The sequence below is a fragment of the Condylura cristata genome, unplaced genomic scaffold (assembly GCF_000260355.1).
Source record: "Condylura cristata isolate star-nosed mole 26May11 unplaced genomic scaffold, ConCri1.0 scaffold00009, whole genome shotgun sequence".
NCBI classification, from domain to species: domain Eukaryota; kingdom Metazoa; phylum Chordata; class Mammalia; order Eulipotyphla; family Talpidae; genus Condylura; species Condylura cristata.
Window position 1 is genome coordinate 32,904,554 of NW_004567110.1, and position 24,958 is coordinate 32,929,511.

At 37.2% G+C, this 24,958-nt stretch overlaps 2 protein-coding genes across 3 annotated transcripts in view; one reads left to right on the top strand and one right to left on the bottom strand.

Moving 5' to 3' along the window:
* Positions 1-23,270, top strand: part of LOC101632716 (chromosome unknown open reading frame, human C8orf88) — a 39,290-nt gene extending 16,020 nt beyond the window's left edge. The window contains exons 4-7 of one of the 2 annotated variants that reach the window (XM_012722801.1): positions 14,135-14,200; positions 16,583-16,658; positions 20,846-20,952; positions 21,521-23,270. In XM_012722801.1, the coding sequence (XP_012578255.1) occupies positions 14,135-14,200; positions 16,583-16,658; positions 20,846-20,952; positions 21,521-21,544 (273 nt within the window). In that variant the 3' untranslated portion in view covers positions 21,545-23,270. The remainder of the gene's footprint in view (positions 1-14,134; positions 14,201-16,582; positions 16,659-20,845; positions 20,953-21,520) is intronic. The other variant, XM_004679740.2, reaches the window with a different exon arrangement.
* Positions 23,264-24,958, bottom strand: part of NECAB1 (N-terminal EF-hand calcium binding protein 1) — a 120,805-nt gene continuing 119,110 nt past the window's right edge. The window contains exon 13 of the mRNA XM_004679741.2: positions 23,264-23,753. Coding sequence (XP_004679798.1) covers positions 23,728-23,753 — 26 coding nt within the window. The 3' untranslated portion in view covers positions 23,264-23,727. The remainder of the gene's footprint in view (positions 23,754-24,958) is intronic.

The window sequence follows — 24,958 nt, forward strand, 5'->3', positions numbered from 1 at the left end:
TAATTTGTGAAACTGTCTCATCTTTAGCTTTTGTGTTTGGGGGAGAGTTTTGATTACTGCTTCAGTTTCACTGCCTGTAATTGATCTGTTTAGGTGTTTATCTCTGGATGATTGTATAGTTCTAGGAATTTGTCTCTCTCTTCTAGCTTGTTGAACTTGTTTGCTTACACATGTTCATGGTAATCTCTGATGATTCTTTTGATTTCTGTCATGTCTGTTAATTTCTCCTTCTTCATTTGTGGTCTAATTTATTTGTGCTTTCTCCCATTTTTTACTTTGTAAGCCTTGGTAGAGGTTTGTTTTCCTTATTTTTTCAAGAGCCAACTTTTGGTTGCATTGATTTTTGGACTTTTTTATTTAACTTCTGTTTCATTTATTTCTGCTGTGACTATTTCCTTTTTTTTTAAAAAAAAAAAAAAAGATTTATTCATACAGAGCTGGGGTACAGGCCAGAGATGGCGGAAGGTGAGAGGCTTCACCAGAGACAGAGCGGGAAGCAGAACAGGCAGATCAACGAAGTACACTGCTGAGGGGAGCAGCAGGCGGGCCAGGAGAGGTCTGCCACACCATGTGGATCTCCTCCTGAACAGGCGGGAATCGAACTCATGTGGAAGTGGCTTAAGCTTCTTAGTGCTGTGATTTAACCCGCTGCGCCACCAGGGAGGGCCCGTGACTATTTCCTTTTACTGGCTTTTTTGTTGTTGTTCTTTTTTTTTTTTTTTCAGCTCTTCAAGGTGAGAGATTGTTGTTTCTTTGAGTTTTTTCTTGTTTCTGTATTGCTATATATTTTCCTTTTATAACTGCTTTTTCTGTGTCCCATATGTTCTGGATAGTTGTGCCCTTATTGTCATTCACCTTAAGGTACTTTTCAGTTTCTTCTTTGATAATCCTCATTGATTCAGTGATCTTCCAGTAGTGTGTGTTTCAATCTCCATTAGTTAGGAGGGTCCTTGCTTTCTTTTCATGGTATACTTCTAGTTTGATGCTTTTATGGTTGATTTTGATCTTAGTGTATCTTTTGATGTTTATCTTATGTTCCAGTATGTGATCAGTCCTGGGGGATGATCCATACACACTTGAGAAAAATGTGTACTTGGATTTCTTTTTGGGTGCAGTTCCTATTAGATGTTAAATCCATGAGGTCTTGGTTCTTATTTAGAGCGATAATGTCTTTGCTTTTTTTTTTTCCCTCATTGATATATCCATCATTGAAAGTGGTGTGTTGAAGTTTCCCACTACATATGTATTTTCTCTAAGGTCTGTTTTCAGAAATAATAGTTGTCTGATACATTTTGGTGCTCCTTCATTTGATAAGTATATGTGGATGAGAGTTATGTCTTCTTGATATATTATCCCCTTAATCATAATGTAGTGACTGTATGTCTCTTTTTACCTTTTTTAGATCGAAGTCTATTTTATCTGTTATAAGTATAGCTATTCCTACCTTTTTTTTTTTTTTTGTCTATTTGCTCGTAGTATTTTAAGACCATTTAATTTCAATCTGTGTTTATCTTTGGTAGTTAAATGAGTTTCCTGTAGACAATAAAAGGTTGGGTTCTGTTTTTTTAATGCTGTGACTCTTTATTGAAGAGTTTAGTCCATTTGCATTTAGAATAAATGTTGATACATTGGCACCTGTATTTGCCATTTTGTTTGCCTTTTTGTGATTCTATTACTTTATTCTGTTCTTCTTATTCATCTTCTGTTGATTTTGACTTTAAGATTTCTTAAAATATTTTAATGGAGTGGGTAGTAGTGGCTTTCTGTTGATTCATTTGTCTGAGTAGGTTTTTATTTTTCCTTCATTAGAGGATTAAGAGCTTTACAGGTTAAAATATTTTGGTTGGCATTTGTTGACCTGGAGTTTGTTAAATATGTTGCTCCATTCTCTTCTTGCCTGGAGATTCTTCAGAGAAGTCTGATGTCAATCTGATTGGTTTACTTTTATAGGTTATCTGTGTCTTTGCTCTCATAAGTTTCATTATTTTTTCCTTGTCTTGGCCCCTTGGAAATTTGACTAGTATGTGTATTGCTGTAGTTTTTCTTTCATTGTGGTAATTTGGTGTTCTAGCTTCCTGTGTGTCTAATTTCATTTTCTTCTTCATGCTTGGGAAGTTCTTTGAAATTATCACCCTGAATAGTTTCTTAGTTCCTTGGTCTTTCTCTTCAGCTTCTGACATTCCTATAACTCTTTATATTTCCTTTCCTCATGAGATAGTTCTTAAAGTGTTTCTCTATTCTTTTCCCTTAGTACTTCTCTTTCTTTTTTGGTTCTTTTTATGTCTGTATCTTCAAGAGTACTTATTTGTTCTTCTATTTTCATTACTTAGAGTTCTTGAGCTCCTCCACTAATCTCAGGATATCCTCTAGTTGTTTCACTTTCTTCCTTAGTTCATTGATTATATTCTTACCTTTCTGCATTTTCTCTTAACTCTTTGTTTTCAGTATGGACTGTTTGAATTCTTTTCTGTTAGGTGGAGATATTCTTCTGTGTCCATATTAATGGATTCTAAAGGTTGCTTGACTTTCTGTGGTGTATTGCTCCCATATGGGCTTGCTTGATCATTTGTATTTTTCTTTCTTCCCCCTGCTGTCCTTTGGCTTTGCTTTTTGTAGTGCCACTGCACTGCTGGTATGCTGGTGGGCATAACTTCTGATTTCTCTTGCTGAGATGTAGATGTGTCTTCCTAGTGTCTGAGCCCCTGTGACTGAGTACATGTTTGGACACTTCTATTATAGTGGTAGTTCTGAGCTATGATTTGCTCTAGGAGCCCTTGCTTTTTCAGCCTCCAACATAGGCAGGGATTCAACATCTCAGCCAGTGGTAGTCAAAAGTCTTGTGTGGAGCACTGAAACTCCAGACACATACTGAGGCTAAGTCCACTGGCAAGTGCCTATGGGCTAGGAAGGATGTACTTCTCTGTTGAACTGCTGGGTCCCTCTAGGTGAATCCCTGGAAGAATACTGGGGTTGAAAGAAAATACAGAGTAAAAGAAGGGATGAGAGGAAAAAGGAGGATGATACAGAGATGTGAAAGAGAAGGTGAGAGAAGAAAGGGGCTACAGAGGAGAAAGAGGACGGAATGTAATAGAGAACATTGTGATGGTATTATTTTCCAAAATGACTGAATGAATTTATATTACTGTCAAGAGTGTATATAGATTATTTTTTTCACCCATTTACCCTAGTACTCATTAACTCTTGTCTTTTGATAACAGCTATCTTAACAGGTATCAGGTGATGTTTTCCCTTGCTCCCCAGAGAAATCTCCCATACCCAGTGCACCTTATCCTTACAGTGGTGTTTCTTCTTGGTGAGAGAATCTGTTTATCTCTCCTGTCCAACTCTGTGCTGCATTTTTATGTTTTGTTGTGGAATCAATTCACCCATTTCTAGGTATCGGTTCATTGTGATTGCAGGAGGAACTAAAGTACAAGCCCTTCATGTTCAGTCTTCTTTGAACACACCACCCTTTAGATACTGAATTTTGTTAAATATTATTTTCTGTATTGAGAAGACTGTCTGCCTTTTATCTTTAAAACCTCTACTGTGATGTATCAGTTGTTGATTTGCAGAAAATGAGTCATCCGTTGAATCTTAGAGTAGAGCCTACTTGATCATGATGAATGATCTTTTAATGTGTTGCTAACATATTGCTAGTATTTCCTTGAGCATTTTTGCTTCTATATTCATTAGAACTATTGGCCTGTAATTTTCTTTAAGATTTTGCTTACTTTTGGCCCTCCCTGGTGGGGTACATGGTAAGGCGCAACATTGCAAGCAGGCCATGGCCGCTTCAGTGCTAGTTCAATCCCTAGTACCAGAGGTGATCTGTGTGGCACAGCAGACCTCTCCTGACTGTCCACTGGTCCACTCAGCAAGCTTACTTCATCATTCTGCCTGTTCTGCTCCCTACTTTTTCTCTGGTGAATCCTCTCTCCTCCTCTGTACCCCTCTCCTGCACCCTAGTTCTGCATACATAAATAAATCATTAAAAAAGAAGATTTTCGGGCCCTCCCTGGTGGCGCAGCGGGTTAAAGCACAGCACTGAGAAGCTAAAGCCACTTCCGCATGAGTTCGATCCCCGCCTGCCCCGGAGGTGACCACATGGCGCAGCAGACCTCTCCTGACCCGCCCACTGCTCCCCTCAGCAGTGTGCTTCATCCATCTGCCTGTTCTGCTCCCCACTCTGTCTCTGGTGAAGCCTCTCACCACCCCTGGGCCTCTGGCCTGTACCCCAGTTCTGTATACACAAATAAATAAATCTTTAAAAAAAAAAGAAAAGAAAAGATTTTCCTTATTTTTACATTGAAAAACTGGTGGGATAGGCCAGAGGTGTGGGTGGGGGGCGAGGATGAGAGGATTTCAAAGACAGTGGGGATCAGAACAGGCAGATGTACTGAAATACACTGTTGAGGGGAGAAGTCTACTGTACCATGGGGAGGTCTACTGTACCATGTGGGGTCACTTCTCTGACTGGGGCTCAAACTCAGTCCATAACAGTGGTAGTTCTAGGACTTACCTGGAGGCCACCAGGGAGGTCCTGGCCTGTAATTTTCTTGTAGCATATGTGGCTTTGCTATCTGAGTAATGCTCCTCATAAAATTAGTGTGGGTCCATTCCCTGCTGTTCTGTTTTCTTTCTGAGAAAGACTAGTATTAATTCTTCCTTAAATGGTTGGTAAAAACCACCATTTAAGAAGCTTTCTGGTCTTTTCTTCCATGGAAGAGTTTTGATTATCAATTTACTTGCTTTACTAGTAATTGGTCTGTTGAAATTTTTTAAGTCTTGGTAGGTTGTATGTTTCTAAGAATTTGCCCATTTTCACTTGGATGTCCTATTTATTGGCATATAATTGTTCAAAGTAAATTCATTAGGTCATTTGTCTTTCTGTAATTTCATTATTTTTAAAAACTTGTCTTTTTTCTTTTTCAGTGTACCTGTCTTGCCAAATAGCTAACTCTTAGTTTTGTTAACCTTTTCATTTCCATGTTCTTGAATCATCATTTCCTTCATTCATCTACATTTGAATTTAGTTGTTTTTTTCTAGTTTCTTGAAGTTTAAAATTGAGATTATTCAGTTTTCTTAAGCATTTATAGCTTTTAAACTCCCTCTTTGAACTACTTGTGCTGTATCATGTATTTTGATATGTTGTGCTTCCATTTGTATTTTATCTACTTTTTACATCACTCTTCATATTGTGCATGGTTTTCATCTCAGTTGTACTCCCTGTGGGCTACCCACCACCAGTTCACCTGGGTGCCATCACCATAGTGCCATCACCATAGTCCCATGCACTCTTCCCATCCCAGTTTTTTTATTCCATTCCCCTTTCTACCCCATGCCCCTGGTTTAAAGTTATTAGTTGGTTTTGTTTTTACTTTATCACATTAGCTTTTTTTTTTTTTTATCTCCCCCCCCCCAATCCCTTCCGCTCTTGCTATGAGTGAAACAATCCAGTATTTTTCTTTTCCTTTCTGGCTTATTTTACTGAGCCTGATCCCTTTCCATCATTTTGCAAATGTTGCTGCAAAGGGCATGAGTTTATCTTTTTTGATTGCTGAGTAATGTGCCATCATATATGTACCACATCTTCTCAATCCAGTCATCTTTTTTTGGGTATTTGAGTTGATTCCACATCTTCATTGTTGTAAATAAAGCAGCAGTAAACATGTGGTGCAGGTGTCCTTTTGAATACATGTTTTTGTGTCCTTTGGGTATATACCTAGGAGTGGGATTGCTGTGTCATATGGAAGCTTTATTTTTAGTAGTTTGAGAAACCTTCAAACAGCTTTCCATAGTGGCTTTACCAGTTTGCATTCCCACCAGCAGTGTAGGAGAGTTTCTTTTTCTCCACATCCTTGCCAACATTTGTGGTTGCTAGTTTTTTTTTTTTTTAAGATTTGTTTATTTATGCATAAAGAACTGGGGTATATCCAGAGGTGCAGGGGCAGTGAGAGGATTCATCAGAGACAGAGTGGGGAGTAGAACAGGCAGACTGATGAAGTGCACTGCTGAGGAGGGAGGAACTGGTCCGGAGAGTTCTGCTTGGCCATGTGGACCACCTCCAGGCTGGGGATCGAACTCTTGCTGAACTCTTTAGCTTCTTAGTGCTGTGCTTTAATCCACTGTGCCACCAGGGAGGGCTCTGTTGTTGCTAGTTGTTTTAAGCTGTACCATTCTCCCTGGTGTGAGATGGTATCTCATTGTGGTTTTAACTTGCATCTCCCCTATTACAAGTGATGTTGAACATTTTTTAATATGCCTGTTGGCTGTCTGTATTTCCTCTTTGGAGAAGTGTCTTTTTAGCTCTTCTGCCAATTTTTTGATGCATTGTTCAATTTATTCTTGTTGTGTTTCATCAGCGGTTTGTATATCTTTGTAATCCGTCCTGTGTCATTAGTATTGTTTTCAAATATTTTTTCCCAATTAGTGGCATGCCTTTCTGGTTTGTGTACAGAAGCTCTGTAACTTGATACAGTCCCAAGTTTATCGTTTCCTCCACTATCCTTGTTTTGGGTGATGTATCTTTAAAGATGTTAATGAAGTGTATGTCATGCAGTGTTTTACCTACCTTTTCTTCTAGGTATTTTATGATTTGGGTCTTATGTCTAGTTCCTTAATACATTTCGAGTTGTTTTTTGTGCATGGTGCAAGTTAATAGCCTAGATTCATTTTTTTTGCATGTTACAGTCCAGTTTTCCCAACACCATTTATTGAACAAACTTTCTTTGTTGCATATTCTTTGCTCCTTTGTCAAAAGTTAGCTGTCTATATATAAGCCTGTGGGTTTATACCTGATTTACTATTCATATCCACTGGTCTGTATGTCTGTTCTTGTTCCAGCAATATACAATTTTGATTATTATGGCTTTGTAGTATAGCTTGAAGTCTGGAATGTGATGCCTCCATTCTCTTTGGTTTTAGTCAGGAGTGTTTTGGCTATTCGAGATTTTTTGTGGTTCCATATAAATATGATCAATATTTGTTCTGTTTGAAGAATGTCATTGAGATTTTTTTTTTTTAAAGATTTTATTTTATTTGTGCATACAGAACTGGGATACAGGCCAGAGATGTGGAGGGTGAGAGAATTCACCAGAGACAGAGTGGAGTGCAGAACAGGCAGATCAACGAAATACACTGCTGAGGGGAGCAGCGGGCGGGTCAGGAGAGGTCTGCCACGCCATGTGGTCACCTCCGGGGCAGGCGGGAATCGAACTCATGAGGAAGCGGCTTTAGATTCTCAGTGCTGTGCTTTAACCCGCTGCGCCACCAGGGAGGGATTTTTATTGAGATTTTTATTGGAATACCGTTAAATCTGTATATTGCTTTTGGTAGGATGCCCATTTTAATGATGTTAATTCTTCCAATCCAGGAGCAAGGGATGTCTTTCCATTTCTTTGTGTCGTATTGTATTTCTTTTTTCAGTGTTTTCTTTGTATAGGGGTTTTACCTCTTTTATTAGGTTTATTCCCAAATATTTTATTTTGTTTGTTTGTTTGTTTCTATTGTAAGGGAGATGGTTTTCTGATTTCCATTTCTTCTGATTGGTTGATTGTGTACAGAAAGGCTCGTGACTTTTGTGTGTTGATTTTATAACCTGCAACCTTGCTAAACTGGTTAATTGATTCATTTTTCTATGGAGTGTTTAGGGTTTTCATCTGCAAATAGAGACAGTTTTACTTGCTCTTTCATTATTTGGATTCCTTGTATGTCTTTTTCCTGTCTTACTGCTCTGGCTAGGACTTCCAGTATTATGTTGAAGAACAGTGGTGACAGTGGACATCTTGTCTTGTTCCTGACCTTAGAGGAAAGGCTTTCACATTTTCTCTTATGGGGATAATATTGGCTGTGGGTTTGTCATATATGGCTTTTATTATGTTGAGGTATGTTTCTTCTATTCCAATGATTTTGAGGGCCTTAAACAAAAATGGATGTTGAACTTTATCAAATGCCTTCTCTGAATCTATTGCTATGATTATATGGTTTTATTTTTCTGTTGGTTGATGTGATCTTTATGTTAATTGATTCTTGAATGTTGAATCATTCTCATGCCCCTTGAATAAAACCAAAGTGGTTGTGGGGTGGTATTCTTTTAATTCATTGTTGGATTCTGTTGGCTAAGATTTTAAAGAGGATTTTGCATCAGTGTTCATTAGATTGGTCTGAAATTTTCTTGTGTTGTCTTTGTTAGATTTTGGTATCAATGTGATGTTGGCTTTGTAGAAAATAGTTGGTAGTTTTCCTTCTTTCTCGATTTTTTGAATGAGTTCGTACAGAATAGGCAGTAGTTCATTTCTGAATGATAAAATTCATTTGTAAATCCATCTGATCTTGGGCTTTTCTTCTTGGGGAGGGTTTTAATTACTGCTTCAACTTCATTGCTTGTAATTGGTCTGTTTATTCTGTTTCTTCTTTATATAACTGGGTGACTTGTGTCCCAGTATGTGGTCAATCCTTGAGAATGATCCATGTGGATTTAAAAAAAGTGTGGTCAGATTTTTTTTGGGTGCAGTGTTCAATAGATGTCTGTTAGACCCATGAGGTCTAGGTCCTTGTTTAAAGCTTTAGTTTCCTTGCTTAAATTTTGTCTTGTTGATCTGTCCATTGTTGAGAGTAGCATATTGAAGCTTCCTACTACATATGTATTTTCTCTAATGTGTTTTCATAAATGACAAAGTTCCTAATATATTTTGGTTCTCCTTCATTTGGTGCATTTATGTTGTTGAGTGCTATGTTTTCTTACTATATTGTCACTGTAATCATAATGTAGTGGCCATCTGTGTCTCTTTTAACCTTTTCTTAGTTTGAAGTCTATTTATCTGATATAAGTAGCTGTTCCTGCCTTCTTTTTTGGTCCATTTGCTGCAGGATTGTTTTCCATCCTTTTACTTTCAGTCTCTTTTTATCTTTTGTAGTCAGATGTGTTTCCTGGAGATAGCAGAATGTTGGGTTCTGTTTTTTAATCCAGACTGTCACTCTGTGTCTATTGCTGAATTTAAACCATTTTCATTTAGAGTTAATATTGATACATTGGCACCTATATTTGCCATTTTTTTCCCTTTGTGTTTTTATTCCTTGTTTTGATCTGTTCTATTCATCCCTCTATTGGTTTTGGCTTAAGGACTTCTTGTAGTACTTTTTTGGTGTGAGGTTTTGTTTGTCTGAGAATGTCCTTATTCTTTCTTCACAGAGAAAGGAGAGCTTTGCAGGGTAAAGTATTCTTGGTTGGCATTTGATGTCTTGGAGTTTGTTGAATATGTCCCTGCACTCTCTCCTTGCCCTTAGTGTTTCTTCAGAGAAGTCTGATATCAGCCCGATTGGTTTTCCGTCATAGGTTACTTGTTTCTTTCCTCTTATCATTCTCATTGTTTTTTCTTTCTCTTGGATTCTTGGTAGCTTTATTATTATGTGTCTCGCTGCATTTCTTCTTTCATAATGGTAGTTTGGTGTTCTTGTCACATCTTATGTCTGTTTTCATCTCCTTCATATTAAGGAAGTTTTCTTCAATTATCTCTGAATATTTTCACGATTCCTTGGACTTTCTCCTCATCTTTTAGGAGACCTACAACTGATATTTTCTCTTCTCATGGTGTTGGATAGCTCTTGAAGTGTATCTTCATCCCTTTTCCTTTTTACTCCCCTTTTTTCGGTTTTGATTCTCTTTTTGTCTTTGAAGGTGCTGATTTATTCTTCCATTTCAACTATTCTGTTTTCATTGCTTTTCCCAGAATTTATCTCCTCCAGTATTTTAATCTCCTGTTTTCCTTTTATTTCCTTTTTTAAGGTCTCATTTTCAGTCTTCAGTTCAATGATTGTCTTTTTTCCTTTCATCTTTTTGTTTATCATGATGATTCAGAATGCTGACAGACTGAGCAGTTATTCTATATCTTGATTTATGGTGCTGATCTTTTTGTGGTGAATTTTTCCTGTATGGGCTTGCTTGGCTATTTGTGTTTTTTCTTCTGTCATTTATTGCCTAATGTTTTCTATGTGTTGAGTCACTATTGTTGCTAGTATTGGTTGATATTTCTTCTGGGTGCTCTTTTTGGGGTGGCAGGCCGAGGGTGAATATTCAGACCCAATCAAGGACTAATGTGCCAATCCTACACAGGGGGTGATGTTTTATGGTGTTGTGCTTGAGTGCTGTATCTGGTGGCTCCTTGCCTCTGTGTTTCAACTGTTTTAAGGGGGGGAGAGGGTGGTGATATTTCTAGTTTGTGATTGTGATTGGGGGATGCAAGCTCTTGTTAGTGGTGGTAGTCTCTCTGTTGCCTGCTTTTGTTAGGGGGGCTTTGTGCTCCTTTTGGCAGTGGTCCCACTCCTGGCCTAGTCTCCAGTTCAGATGAGGTACTGTGCACTGACACTGTCCAACTTCTTGTTATGACCAGGTGCTGTGTGCTACCTATCCATTACTGCAGAGGATCCCTGCCTGTTCCAGTGAGCTGCAGCCACGCCCTGCCATCCTTTCTGTTACTGGCCAGGACCTGATAGCAGGCTGTCATGCCCCACCCAGCCTCCAAGGTCCTAGGGAGTGGAATCCAAGTTTCCCTGTTCAGGGCAGAGCCCTGTCTGTTTCAGAGCCTGAAGCCAGCCCTGTGCTACCACTCTTCCAGATAATGGCTGGGAGTTCTGTGCAGGCTGTCATGCCCTGCACCCAAGGTCCTTTGTTTCTCCTGGGGTGTTCAGATGTGTCAGTTTTCCCATTTGCTTTCACCTTTTATCCCTCCTCCTCTTCTTTCCTTGATCGAGGTGTTCAGGTTTTGTAGGTGGGGGAGGGTGGTCAGGGTCCTGATTTATATTTCCCTCTTGTTTCTTCTTCCATTGCTTTAACTTTCCTCCTATTTCCCCTGGGTCACCAATGCTGCTTCTATCATCTGAGTTTTGGCGGGAGTTTGCTGTAGTTTTTTCAATTTACTATATCCAAGAAAGAATTTAATCCTAGTGACTCTTGGTGGCCTTATTGGGCTCACAATATTTACTTGTCAACAAAGCCTTCACTTAACTTTATTCTCTAGAAGGCTCAGGGTGTCCGTGAGCTCATTGTTTTCTCAACTAATACTGCATTTGGAGTGCACTGGCTGGTACTCTGTGTCTGTCTGGAGTGAGGCTGCAATGATGTTTGGGTTGAAAACCCCAGCCAGAGGCTGGGCCTACCTGTGCACCCTTTTCCACTTGTCTCTTGGAAGGGCGGGTGGCAGGTAGGGGCATCCTGGAGACCTTGGAGGTGCTCTCTCCCTCTGGGCTATGGCTGAAGTGTTCTCTCCCTCTGGGGGATCGCGTTCTCCCCTTGGCTGAGGCTGCAGCAGTTGGTGGTCTTCACTGAAGGCCCCTGAGAGCTTGTCTGGGGCAGGGCAGGGCCTGGTTGTGAGCACTTTTCTGCTGATTTCTAAAGAAGGGGAGGTTTTTCCCTTTTCTCTACTACCTGGAAGCCCCAGATGTCTGTGTGCACACAGCTTTCCCAAACAATACTGGCACATGGAGCGCACCGGCCAGTGCTTGCAGTCTGCTTTTCCATTGCATTTTATTCCCCAAGATAAAAGATTCATTGTTCCACAGGAGAGTTCCATATATTCATGTGTTTTCCAGCTACTATTGATTTCTAATTTCATACCATTGAGGTTAAAAGAGACACTTGGTATGATTTCCGTCTTTGTACCTTATTATATGACCTGTTTACAAAATATGCTTGAAAAGAATGTATTTTGCTTTTGTCAGATAGAATATTCAATTCAGGTGCACCTTCTTTCATAATGTTTTGCTTTATTGTACTTTGCAGATATTGTGCTTTTTAAAAACTGAGGTTTTGTGGCAACAATCTCCTGCATGGAGCACATCTGTCAGCTCCATTTTCCTAGCAGCATATGCTGACTTTTTCCTTTGTGTCACATTCAGTTAATGTATGCACATTTTTCTTTTAGACATAGCGCTATATATATTAATAGACTACAGCTTCATGTAAGCAGTCTTTATGTGAACTGTGAAATCAAAAGCTTTTGTGACTTTATTGTAACATTCGCTTTTCTGTAGTGGTCTGGAATTGAACAATGTATCTGAGGTGTGCTTGTATGGTTCATTTGATCTATAGTGTTTTTTAGATCTGATGTTTCCTTATTGATTCTTTATCTTGAGATGTATACATTTTTGAGTGTGGGGTGTTAAATTATCAACTATTATCTTTTTGCTGTTTTATTTTTTTAGTTTTATTAGTGTTTCTTTATATATTTATGTACTCTGATGTTGACATATATATATACATATATATTTGATTGGTTGACAAATAGATAATGAAATTTAATTTTTCACTTTTTTTACATTAGTCTCTCATCTAATACAATCACAGCTATTCCTGAAATTTTGCTTGAAATAATTTTTTCTATCCCCTCACTCTAAGCCTGTTTGTTTTTAAAAGGTAAAGTGAATCACTTGTAAGCTGTATATTTTACTCTATCAAACCTTCTAAGTCTATTTACATATATTTAAAAATTTTTAGATTTATTTATTCATGTACACAAGGCTGGGATGCAGGCCAGAGATGCAGGGGTGTCAGAGGATTCACCAGAGACAGAGTAGGCAGCAGAACAGGCAGATGGATGAAGTACACTGCTGAGGGGAGCAGCCGGGAAGGCAGGAGAGGTCTGCCACGCCATGTGGGTCATGCTCCTGGATGGGGATTGAGTTCTGAAGCTGCAGTGGGTTTGGATTGCCTCATAGAGCTGCCTTTTAACCTCTTGTGTGACATAAAAGGGAGTCCCTCCTTTTATATTTAAATTGCTAATAGATATGTAGAATTTGCTCTTGCATTTTTTTATTGTTTTGGGACTACTTTATAGATCTTCTCCTTGATTCTTTATCCCCTTGTTTTCTTTTGTGGCGTGATGATTTTTGGTATTTGTATATTGTGGCTTCTTGTTAATTGTTTAACTACTGTCAGTTTTAACAGTTAATGTGAGGCTTACATAAAATACCATAAAATTATAATAACCTATTTAAACTGATGACTTTGATAGCATTTCTAGATTTTTACTTCTCCCTCACACTTTGTATTGTTAGTCTTTTTTGTTAGGTTTCTAACAACAGATAGTTGTAGTTATGTGTATTTTAAATAATGAAAAAAAGCGTTTTAACTAAAGTTGCTAGTGAGTTAGATACCATTATTACCATTTAAGGGAATCTAATGCAGTATATCTGTGTGTGTATTTACTATTACAAATGAGTTTTATACTACCTTGATAATGTTTTTACAACCACCCAAAGTACTTTAAGAGTTTCTTAGAAGAAAGGATACTAGTGGTGATGAGCCTCCTTCAACTTTAGTACTTTTCCTTCATTTCCAAAGGACAGCTTTGTCAAGAAGACTATTCTTTGTTGGGAGTTTTTTTTTCTTTAAGTATTTTGAGTATAACAGCTCATTTTCTGTGATCTGAAAAGTTGAGCAGTTTATCCATATTGCTATGGTTATGTAATTTGTCACTTTTTTTACTTCAAAAAAATTTTTTTTTGACAATTAAAAATATGTCTTAGTCTATCTTTGTTTAGATTCAGATTATATGGGATTCTTTGAACCTCAGGTGTGTGAATGTCAAATTTTCTCCCCAGGTTTGTGAAGTTTATTTAATATACTTTCTGTCCCTTTTTATTTTGTCACCTCCTGCTGAGATTCTAGTAATGTATTATTTATTTTGGTGATGTCCTATAGATCCCATAGATTTTCAAAAGCACTCTTTTCTCTTTATTGCTTTTCTCTTTATTGGATAGCTTTTAAATGTCTGGCCATCAATAGCTCACTGATTTTTATTCACGATTTTATCTGATGTTGAAGCGCACTTTTTCTCAGATAAGTTGTACTCCTCACGTGTAGTAGGATTTCCTTTTTAATGTTTTTTTTTTTTATTTCTTTGTTGAGCTTTTGTCTGTGCATTGTTTTCCTAATTTTGTCTGTACTCTCATATTTACTAGACATCTCGGGTTTGTTCTGAATTCTCTTGACAGTTTATGAATGTCCACTTTTTTTTTAGAGTCCTTGAGGCTTTATTAATTTCCTTTGATGCTTTCATGATTTACCTGATTTTTTTTATGATCTTTGTTTCCATGTGTTGGTATCTGCACATTTAAGTAAGTGTTCTCTTCCAGACTTTACAGGTTTCTTTCGGCAGAGAAAGTCCATTACCAATCAACTCACCTTGGAGTTCTGAGTGGGTAAGCTGGTAGTATTCTGGGCCAGATGGGGCTTGTTATCAGGGTCTGTTTCTGGGCAAGGCCACCTGCTTGAGGATAAAGGGATAGGTTCGGTTGACTGAGAACAGTTGGCTGGAACTGCTGGGTCACTCCCCTGTCTAAATGAAGCTGTAAAGTAGACTCTGAAATTGTCTGTATTCTCTACTCAGGTTTAGACAGTTAAGACTGTGCTGGGCAGCAGAATAGACCACAAAGCTTATATGACTCATTAATTGAGGGTTCATATCATTCAAGATTCAAACTCCTTGATTGGACAGGGCCACTGGGTTTGCATGTAGACAGAGAAAGCCACAGGCTGTGCTTTCTGTTCAAGTGCCACTATAAGTGGAACTGCCACACAGGGTACACAGTAGTGTGCAGGTTTATGAATTAATTTTCCTGCCCTGGTATGAGTCCTCAAAGCTGGCAAAACTTATTTGGTGCCAAATTAGAAGGCAGTTACACTAAGTATCCTGGCCTGATGACCACCATCCTATCTTTACCAATGGGTATGGCACTGGTTAGACTCTACTTAAATGCTGCTTTAATCAGATGAATTAGTTTCTGATATCTGCTTAAGCTTCGGCACAGGCCATGCTGGAGACTGTATTCAGCTTTGGGTGGATCTATAAATCATATTTGCCCAAGAACATAACCCAACCAGCAAGGGTGTTAAGGGATCAAGTCAAAAAGCATCCATTCCTGGCCAGATGGACTACTGTGTGCTCTATAGACACAGTATCACTGGCCATCCCATCCACTCAAGTATAGCAGTAATATGGGCTGCAGAGTGGGTGATCAAGGTTCTTGTGTACTCTGGTTAGTTTTCTTAGTTGGTATGGTTAGATGTTTTATTCAGCAGCAGTAGGAAAGACACTGGATTAGCTTCCCTGAACAGGTAGAATCACAGCAGTTCCCAGGCTGACCGGGCTTGGTTAGCTAATTAAGCAGAACTGTGCATTAAGTTTCTGCCCAAACTGGGTTGATGTTTTGACTTTGCAGATGAGTAGCACCATTGTTAATACTCTCTACTGGGAGTGAAGGTTCCAGGTATCAGATAAAGTTTCCTGATTGGTGGGGCTGTACACTACACTCATTAATAAATGGGCAATGAATTAACTTCCTTACTGGGGTGAAACAGCAATACTGACTGCAAGACTGGCAGATCTCTCTGAGGTCTTGACGCACGCAGAGAAATGTGTTCCAAGTTCTCTGGCCAGATGGGACCACTGGCTTTGCTGTTCAGCTATGCATAACTGCTAGTAGCCATACTCTATATTACAGCACTCCTGGGTTAAGTAGCTTCTCAGTTGCTTAGATTACATGTCCTAGACTGGTCTGAGCTGAGAGCTATGCTTAACTGTAGATGGGGATGTTAACTAGCTCAGTTGTGTGGAAAGAGTGATGGACCAGCTCTTTGAGATCCCCACTAAAGGAATAAACTTATGATTTGCTGATATCACTCCTTGGACCAACAATATCTTGATATTGCATATGAGCAAACCACTGGTTGTGACTTCACTTGGGCATTGTGAATAAAAACTGGGTCTGTCAAGATCCCAGCACTGATTACTGCTCATTCTTCACAATTTGATTCACAGTGATAAAATCCTATAGCCCATTTTCTCCTATCTCCATAAGGTAAGACTGGAGTGGATCTCCTAAGAAGTGACTCTTTTTTTTTTTTTTAAAGACTTATTTATTTATTCGTACAGAACTGGGGTACAGGTCAGAGATGCAGAGGGTGAGAGGATTCACCAGAGACAGAGTGGGATACAGAACAGGCAGATCGATGAAGTACACTGCTGAGGAGAGCAGCGGGCGGATCAGAAGAGGTCTGCCTCGTCATGTGGATCTCCTCCGGGGCAGGCGGGAATCGAACTCCTGAGGAAGTGGTTTAAGCTTCTTTGTGTTGTGCTTTAACCCGCTGCGCCACCAGGGAGGGCCCAAGAAGTGACTCTTAATGCTGGGGGAGCTGTTTGTCTAACTGGGCTTTCTATATGCAACTGGAAAGATCTTAAGCTCAGGAGAACCCTCTTAGTGCTCTGATACACCAGCCTGAAGGAGTGTCAATAAAGTCAGAGTGCTATGATCCTCTTATTTTTCTGATGCAGTCCATTCCAGTCTCTCTGTTGCAGGAGGATGCTTCAGCCCTATATTAGTTTTCTGGGATCTTTATAGTAGTCTCTGTTCCATGACAATTGCCAATTGTTCTTGTGAGTACAGCCGGGGACATCCTATGTTGCCATCTTGTGACATAACACTCCAGAAATATTTTGTTTATCAGGAAATACTTTTGGGTGGTTAGTGAAATGTCATATATAAAAAATTACACCTTGTTTAAAATTATATTTTTCTTAATAGTGTAAGACGAATGGAATGCAAGCCTTTACTCAAGGTCTTAATGAACAACAGCAACATCAGTCTCCAGTTAAAAAAGGTAAACTTAATACTATAATTTTCAAATTTCAGGTGTCTTACCATTTGCCTAAAGTTAATATTATGTTGCTTAGTATAAATTTTATCTTCTTCTGGATGATTTCAGTCTATAGTAGTCTGGCCATCAGCATGATTCCTTTAAAGGTAGACCAGAATAACAATGACAAGATAGAAATTTGTTTCTGTATCTTCTCTATCATATAAAATTTTGAGCCACTGTTCTGTTTCTGCTATGTGAAGTTGCTGCTGACCTGTTCTATTTTATTGCTTTCCCATTCTCAACATGACTTCCATCTCATAGCGCAAGATGAATGCCTTTGTTCCAGTATTGCCTGTTCAGCTTTCATGGTAGTGGAAAAGGGAAAGGAAATCCCTTATAAAGTATTACTGCTGTTACTTACATTCAACATTTCATTGGCCAATGCTGTACCTAGTATCTAAATTGAAAATGCAGTCTTTAGCTGTCAGTTGGGCAGTTGGGCAAGTTTGTTACTGAAGCAGAATGTTTCTCCTCCAAGAAATCATCTTTGGCAAGAAACTTTTTTCTCTTCCTACATCAGCTACTTTTTAAATAAAATAAAAATGATTTAATTTAGTTTTCACATTTTTGTGAAATAATTTTTGTATTTAATACAGAAAGATTCTAGTAGCTTTTCTTAGGGCACTTAACTATTTCTAGATGAAGCACTTATATGCTTCCAAATTTCTCATTTTATTGATGTGTATACACACAATCTTCCACAAGATTCCCCTTATTGCTCACCATCCTGTCTCCCATACCCAGGTATTTTACAGATGTCAGTTGATAACATCATCACTGGTATAGTTGTGTAGCCAGGATATGCATATCTCCTTTTTCATACAATCTATTTTTATTGGTGCTACTACTAACTTGTTTTTTTTCTGTAACTACTATTAACTTTTCCCTTCACAAGGATCAACAACTATGTCAACACTTTTTTTTTTTTATCTGAAATACATCAGTTTCTTCCCCTACCCCCTCAGGAGATTTTTGTCATTGATTTATTCATTATTCTGTTCCTGTATGGGCTAGCTACTGGTAATACAGCTGTTTTTCCAAAATGGACTTTTTCTAATATATTATCTTGGAAGGTCCCTTTGTTATTTCTTTGAATTCTTTTTTTTTTTTTAAAAAAACTTTTTTTTTTTAAAGATTTATTTATTTGTACATACAGAACTGGGGTACAGGCCAGAGGCTCAGGGGCGGTGAGAGGCCTCACCAGAGACAGAGCGAGGAGCAGAACAGGCAGATCGACGAAGTACACTGCTGAGGGGAGCAGCGGGCGGGTCAGGAGCTGTCTGCCGCGCCATGTGGTCACCTCCAGGGCAGGCGGGGATCGAACTCATGCGGCAGTGGCTTCAGCCTCTCAGTGCAGTGCTTTAACCCACTGCGCCACCAGGGAGGGCCCTCTTTGAATTCTTTTTACTGAAGTAAAAAACATCCTTGAAACCATTTTAAAGCACATAATTCATTGACTTTTTTTACACAGTTGAGTAACCATCACTATTATCTAATTCCAGAATGTGTTTATCACCACAATGGAAAGAAACCTCATTCCTATTAAGGTGTTAATCTCCCTGTCTTTTTTGCCCACCCACTGGTAAACATTACTTTTTGTCTTATGGATTAACTAATTCTGGGTGTCTCATCTACATACGGTTATGTATATGTTTTTTTTTTTCCCCTCAACTTTCACTTACCACAGGGCTTCATGAATGTGTAGCAAGTGTAAGTACTTCATTGCATTTTATGACTGAATAGAATTCCATTATGTGGATATGGAATTTTGTTTATCCATTTCTCAATTGAAGGACATTGGGTTATTTTTACATTCTGGCTTTTATAAATAGTGTTGCTGTGAATATTTGCATATATGTTTTTTTCAAACCCTTGTTTTTGTTTTTTTTTTTTTTTTCTCTTGGATCTATACCTTGCCATAGACTTGTCAGGTTATTAGTATTTCTGTTTAGCTTTTAGGAGCTGCAAAACTTCTACATTTTACATTTTTTTCCCTAAAGACTTATTTATTCATACAGAACTGGGGTACAGGCCAGAAATGTGAAGGGTGAGAGGATTCACCAGGAACAGAGTGGGGAGCAGAACAGGCAGATGGACTAAGTACACTGCTGAGGGGAGCAGTGGGCTGGTCAGGAGAGGTCTGCCACGCCATGTGGTCACCTCCGGGACAGGCGGGGATCGAACTCATGTAGAATTGGCTTAAGCTTCTTAGTGCAGTGCTTTAACCCGCTGTGCCAGTAGGGAGGGCCCATTTTACATTTTTAGTAACAATGTGTGAGGATTCCAGTGTCCTCGTTATAGTCTTTTTATTATAAGTATCCACTGGGTGTGAAGTGGAATCTTATGTTGATTTTGACTTACCCAAAAATCGTTATTAGAGAAATGTGTCCTCTTATGTGTTTGATGGCAATTTATATTTATTCAGGGGGAAATGTCTTTTCAACTCTTAAACGTATTTTAATTGAGTTCTTTCCTCCTTGAGTTGTAAGAATGTTGAATTGTCAGCCTGAAAAGTGGGAGTTTATGCTCTACAGTACTTTCTCTGTTGTCCTTCTTGGGGCCCCAGGCCATGTGGTGCACCTCAGCCTTTCTCCTTATCCACTTTGTTCTTCCGCTAGGTTAAGGCCACACCATCTCTATCCCCTCCTCTCTGGGGTCTGCTTCCCTGCTGTCTCTGTATGCCCTGACCTGTCCCTTCCCCAGACATTTGCCTTCTTGAGTTCTCTCCAGATAACTTCCATCACACAGATGCTTGGATTTCTCTGGCCTCTTTTTTTAAATTTTTTTTCTCCAGCATTTTATTTTTTACATCATTATTCATTTTGACCTCTCTTTAAATGTAGTCTCTATTGTTCTTTGAGATACAGGGGTTGCTTTAGCCTCTCTCTGATCTATAGTATTTGTAAGTGTTATAGTCATGAATAGCTGTCACTCTTATGAGAGAAAGTTAAACAAGGAATATCCTACTTTGTTCTCTAATATCAGTCTAATGCATTAATAATTTCTTTTACTGTTTTTTTTTTCTTCTAGTTGCTTACTGGTTAATATTAGGTTTGACTTGGATTATTTTCTTTGATGTAGCTCTACATTTGTACTGAAAACTACTTTCATTTAAGCCATAGGTTTTGATATATTTTTATTTTCAAAACGTTTTGTCATTTTGCTGTTAATATTTGATCCATTTGGTTGTTTTAGAGTATGTTTTTACTTTCCACATACTTGTAAACTAACCATTTTTACTTCTGGTTATATTCCACTGTGGACAGAAAGGATATGTTTCTGTATAGGGATTAACTTTGTGGCCTAACATGGCTCACCCTGGACAAAGTATATCTTACTAATATTGTTGAGTAAAGCTATTTGTGTATATACATACATATCATACACACAGTCTAATTGGCTTAGAATAGTGTTCATGCCCAGTACTTACATTTTGTCTAGTTTCTCTATGTATTGTTGAAAGTGGTATTGTGAAATCTTCAGTTTAAGTATGTCAATATTTATAAATGCATGGGATTTAGGAGCTCTGCATAAGAAAACAGGGTAAAAAATAATCTTGGTGTTCTTATTGCTGGGGAAATTAATGTTTTCAGAGCTCTATTACAGGAACTGGGGACACAGGCCAATACAATTTTTCTCTTATTTTACAATATATGGACTTTTAGGTTGCTTATTTCACTATCAGCCCAGGAGATAGTTTGTGGTGATCATCTCTGATGTAAAATCTGCAGATACCTGTCTGAATCATTGTTTCCCTAAATAAAATGGGAATGTTGAGTCTTTTCACCATTACTAGGCAAGTCCTTGAATGATACTGATTACATTATATTTTTAGTAAGTTAATAAAAGGCTATAAAGGGTTTTATTTTGGTAGGATCTGAGCTTCCCAAAAGGTTTACTGCTGCATGAAATATAAAATTGCCTTATAGATGTGAATAGTAACATTAATGAAACCTTTTATCTATTTGCTTCTGGTTATTTTGATCCTTTCCCATGTTAAAAAAAAAATTAAAAGCAGTAGATTTGCAAAGTTTTTTACGTAGCATAGAAATCCATTACTAAAATCAAATAATGGGCAATTAAAGGAACCCAGAAAGGGGGTGGGAAGTGTTGTGCTTAACATTACACTTGATGTTTAATATTTATAGAGAGAATTAAATACAGCAGAGATTTCCTATTGAAGCTCTCAAGTGTTTCCATCTGCAGAAAAAAACCAGACTTTCTACCTGATCATCCCATTGTACTTCAAAAACCTGTAAGTAGCTTTTCAATTTCATATGCAAGATTTTGTGTCCTATCACTTAGAATACTACAAATTAAGTAATGACCACACTGATCAAATACTGTAAAAGTTCTTTTGTTTTACAGTTCTGTAACCCAGCTGGAATTGATTTTACTGTGAGATAGGAGTCAGGGTCTAGTAATAATTGAAAAATAGTCCTAATTTGTGGCAATATGTGTGTTATTCTTTTCAGTTAGTTTTTAACATGTTCCTTACCACACAATACATAGTAGTACAGTGTTCAAAGTAATCATTTCAATTTAATCATACAATTCTTTTGAAATTTTCCCACAAGTTGTACAATTTCAATCTTTATTGTTTGACAAACATTGTCCATTATAAAAGTAAACACCACAAAAACAATGCATTTGGAATACAATTTATAATATTGAAAATGAGCTATAATTTAAACACAAAAGTAATACTTTTCTATAGTAACATGCATCTACATCTATTAACATTAGTAAGGTCACAGTATTTAGTTTGGTAAAACTTTTTATTAAACCTAACTGATAAATTAACCTTTTCTTCTACATTACAGGAAAACCACCAAAGTTTTAAGTAGCTTTAAGAACAGATGAATTTGAAGATAAAGAATTATTCGTTTTATATTTTACACCTGCAAATGAAGTGGATCTTTTAACAATAACTAGTGGACTGTGACATTTTATTTTTAATGGTTGGGTATTGGTTTCTCTTGAAATATTTTCCTAATCAATTTCAGCTTTGCAGGCAGTTTCCTATATGAAAGTGGGAATAAATATTGGAAAGCAGGAATTTGGTTAGTGAAGTGGAAAAACTAATTTGCATGCTACTAGCAATTTTTTTGTTTTCTTTTAATAATGGAATGAAAATGTAAGCTGTAAAGATTCCCAAATATAAAGTATTTGCTACACTGTATACATAATTTCTTGGTGCATTTAAAGTTACTTTAGTTATGCTTCCAACTGATTTCTTACCAACATTTGAAAGAATGTTTATAATCTCTCCAGAGGCTTAGAATTATTCAAAATGTTTAGTGCACAGTTCAATGATAGGAGGAAGAATATTTTAATAGGCAATTGTTTCAAATATAACTGGATGTCTATGGATGAAGAATTTTGGGGTTTAAGCTTAGTTTCTACAAATTTTACAGCATAAAGTTAAAAAAAATGCTGATACAAGGTAAGTATAAACTCCCTACTTCTATTAGAGCTATAATTTGTCTAAAACTTTATCTTATTCTGAACTCCTGAAGCCAATACCTTTTCTTCGCTGGTCTTTGTTTACCCATATTTAAGCTTTTAGTCTTTTAATACAAAGTATGGACAGTTTTTATAATAGGCAAGTTCTTTAGTTATAAATATTTTAGTTGGTTAAGTACCTTTTTTCCATACTATTTCCCCTTTATAGATAGGTTCCTGTTTGTCTCTACTCACTCACACAAATGTAATTTGTAGAAAAACTGGAGTCAGAATTACCATATAAATTGTTTTGCTAATTTGCCCATTCTCAAGTTCTGTTGATACTATATCCCAGTTAGCAAGAAGCATGACAGAACCTACTCGACTTTGGAATCTTTTAAAATTTCTAGCTATGATTTTTAAACCATTTATTATTTAAATTTTCAAAAAGAGTTTGTATGTCAAAAGTCCTGATCCTTTCTTACTGTATATAATCAGAGAGAGACTACAAAGACTGTTCTATTACTTTCTTGCCTTTGTACATATGCATAGATTGTTTGAATAATCATTGTACAACTCCATTAATGTTGTTTTTTGTATATAAATTAAAAGAGTTGAGCCAGGTATTGTTTCATAGTGTTTGTCATCTTCAGAAATTATTAGTGACACACACAGAATTCAGTTTAAAGCAATGTGTGTGCAAAATTTACTCCCTGTTCTAGTAATAGCTATGAAAAAAACTTTAGATTGAATGAGGACTGAAGATATACAAAGGTATGGATACATTTGTGAATATATTTGAAAATAAAATTTAACTTACCTTTACTTTCAAGCTTTTTAACTGAACAAAACAGGAAATATTTACTTCAGACCTCTGGTTTCAAACATTCAACTGGAGAACACGGTAACATTTCTATTTGCACAGTATTTTCATTAGCATTTATGATCAAAACAATTATGGGCACATAGATCTAAGTATATAGCAGATACATACTCTTAATTCTAGTGAATAGGAGCTATGATCATTCTAATACTGGAAAATCTCTCTTGCCTCAAGTTTTGTGCTGGTTTTGCTTCCGTTGAAACTTTTTAAAGTCATTATATTACATAGTTAGCTTTTTGATTCATTTAAATTATATAATTGGAACCCTCACAGAAAACTAGTTTCTAGAGTATGCATTTGTCAGGCTATAGTTTGTATCCAAGAATGTTTTATGCTTATATTAAAGTTTTAGTAATGGTACTCATAGGATTATGGCAATGTAGCTGACATTATTGAACACCAAACTTCACTCACAGAAAACTACCCAAAATTTACAAAACACTGATTTAACGTTTATAAGATATCTGCAACAGCTGTCCTATGGAGTGGTACTCTAAAACTTCCCACTTTATCATAATTTTTTGCCACTAAATAGTTTTAGGGTACAATGCAGCAAAACAGCAGCAAATACTGAGAATTGTGAACTTTGAAAATTCAACCAAAATTCAAAGGAATAGGATACATATTAAGTGCATACTAATAACTATAGGTTAAGAATACTTGTTTTGCACTTGAAACCATAAACAAAATATCTAGGAACATCTAGTTGTTCAGGATCCACCATGAAGCTGAAAAGAGAAAACAATTTTTAGATAATGAATTTTCATTAACTGTCAATGCTGACTTCATGGTATAAATCATTCCTAGAGACCAGTTTCTCTCAATTTTACTCTCTTTTAACTTAATGACTATCTTGTACTATAAAAACATTTTAGATGTAGATGTTTTAATCTCAGTGCTCACAGTTGCTTGGAAATACAACATACTTTTAAGCAGGTTCAGGATGTTTCCTTAATCACTGTGCTGTCACATTTGTATACAGCTTCAGAAACCATGTGGAAATAAATGCCTAAGTCAAGTGGTGAATCATGAGAAATTTAATCATATTCATGGATTTCTGATTTGAAGATTAAATCTGACTTATGCATACAAGCCTACCACCTGTCTTAAGGTCTATAGACCTCACAACCTGATCTCCAGCTTCTCAACTACCTTTGACTCTTTGAAAAGAATGTTTTTTCATTTCCATTTATTCACTACTCCATCAAAATCTACCCTAACTTCTCAGCGCTTTTATTAAAACTGTTATGTTGAACAATGACCCAATTTTCAATTCCACACTCTTCATCACTCATTACGTAAGCTCCTGAGAAGCACTATATAGCTCATATTTTACTTTTCTCTTGGTTTCCTTGATATGCATGCTACATTTTTTTCTACATCTGATTATTAAGGAAACTGAAGAGAACGTTTTCTCCCAAGCTTTCGTTGCCCACATACTTTCATCAGTCCCAGCCTTCAGCTCTCACTGCTGTAGTTTACTACTAAACACTATCAACAAGGGCATTCTCTGGGTAGTTCTTGGTACAGAGCACCTTTTTTTCTTTTCCTAGCCCAAATTACCCTTCCTCACCAAGATCTGTCTTCCCAGTTACACCTACCTTTATCCTTCCTGCTAAAGATACTACTAATTACAGCATTCAGTATCCCTCTCAGAAGCTGAAGACTCATTTTTAGCCTCACTTCTGTCTCCCCCCCTTCTTGATAGCTATAAGACTTATGCTTTTGTCATACTTCTACACAAATCATATTTTATATTTGTTTTGCCTACAGTTTACTTCCACTAATGTGCCCTTTTCATTATTTGTCCAATCTTATGTTAAATTCCAGCACAAGGATAATCTCAAAAACTTAAAGAATCAAAGCAACAATTTCTGAAATCCACATAGCATTTGACCAATAGTAACTCCTATATTATATCCTGAGATTACTG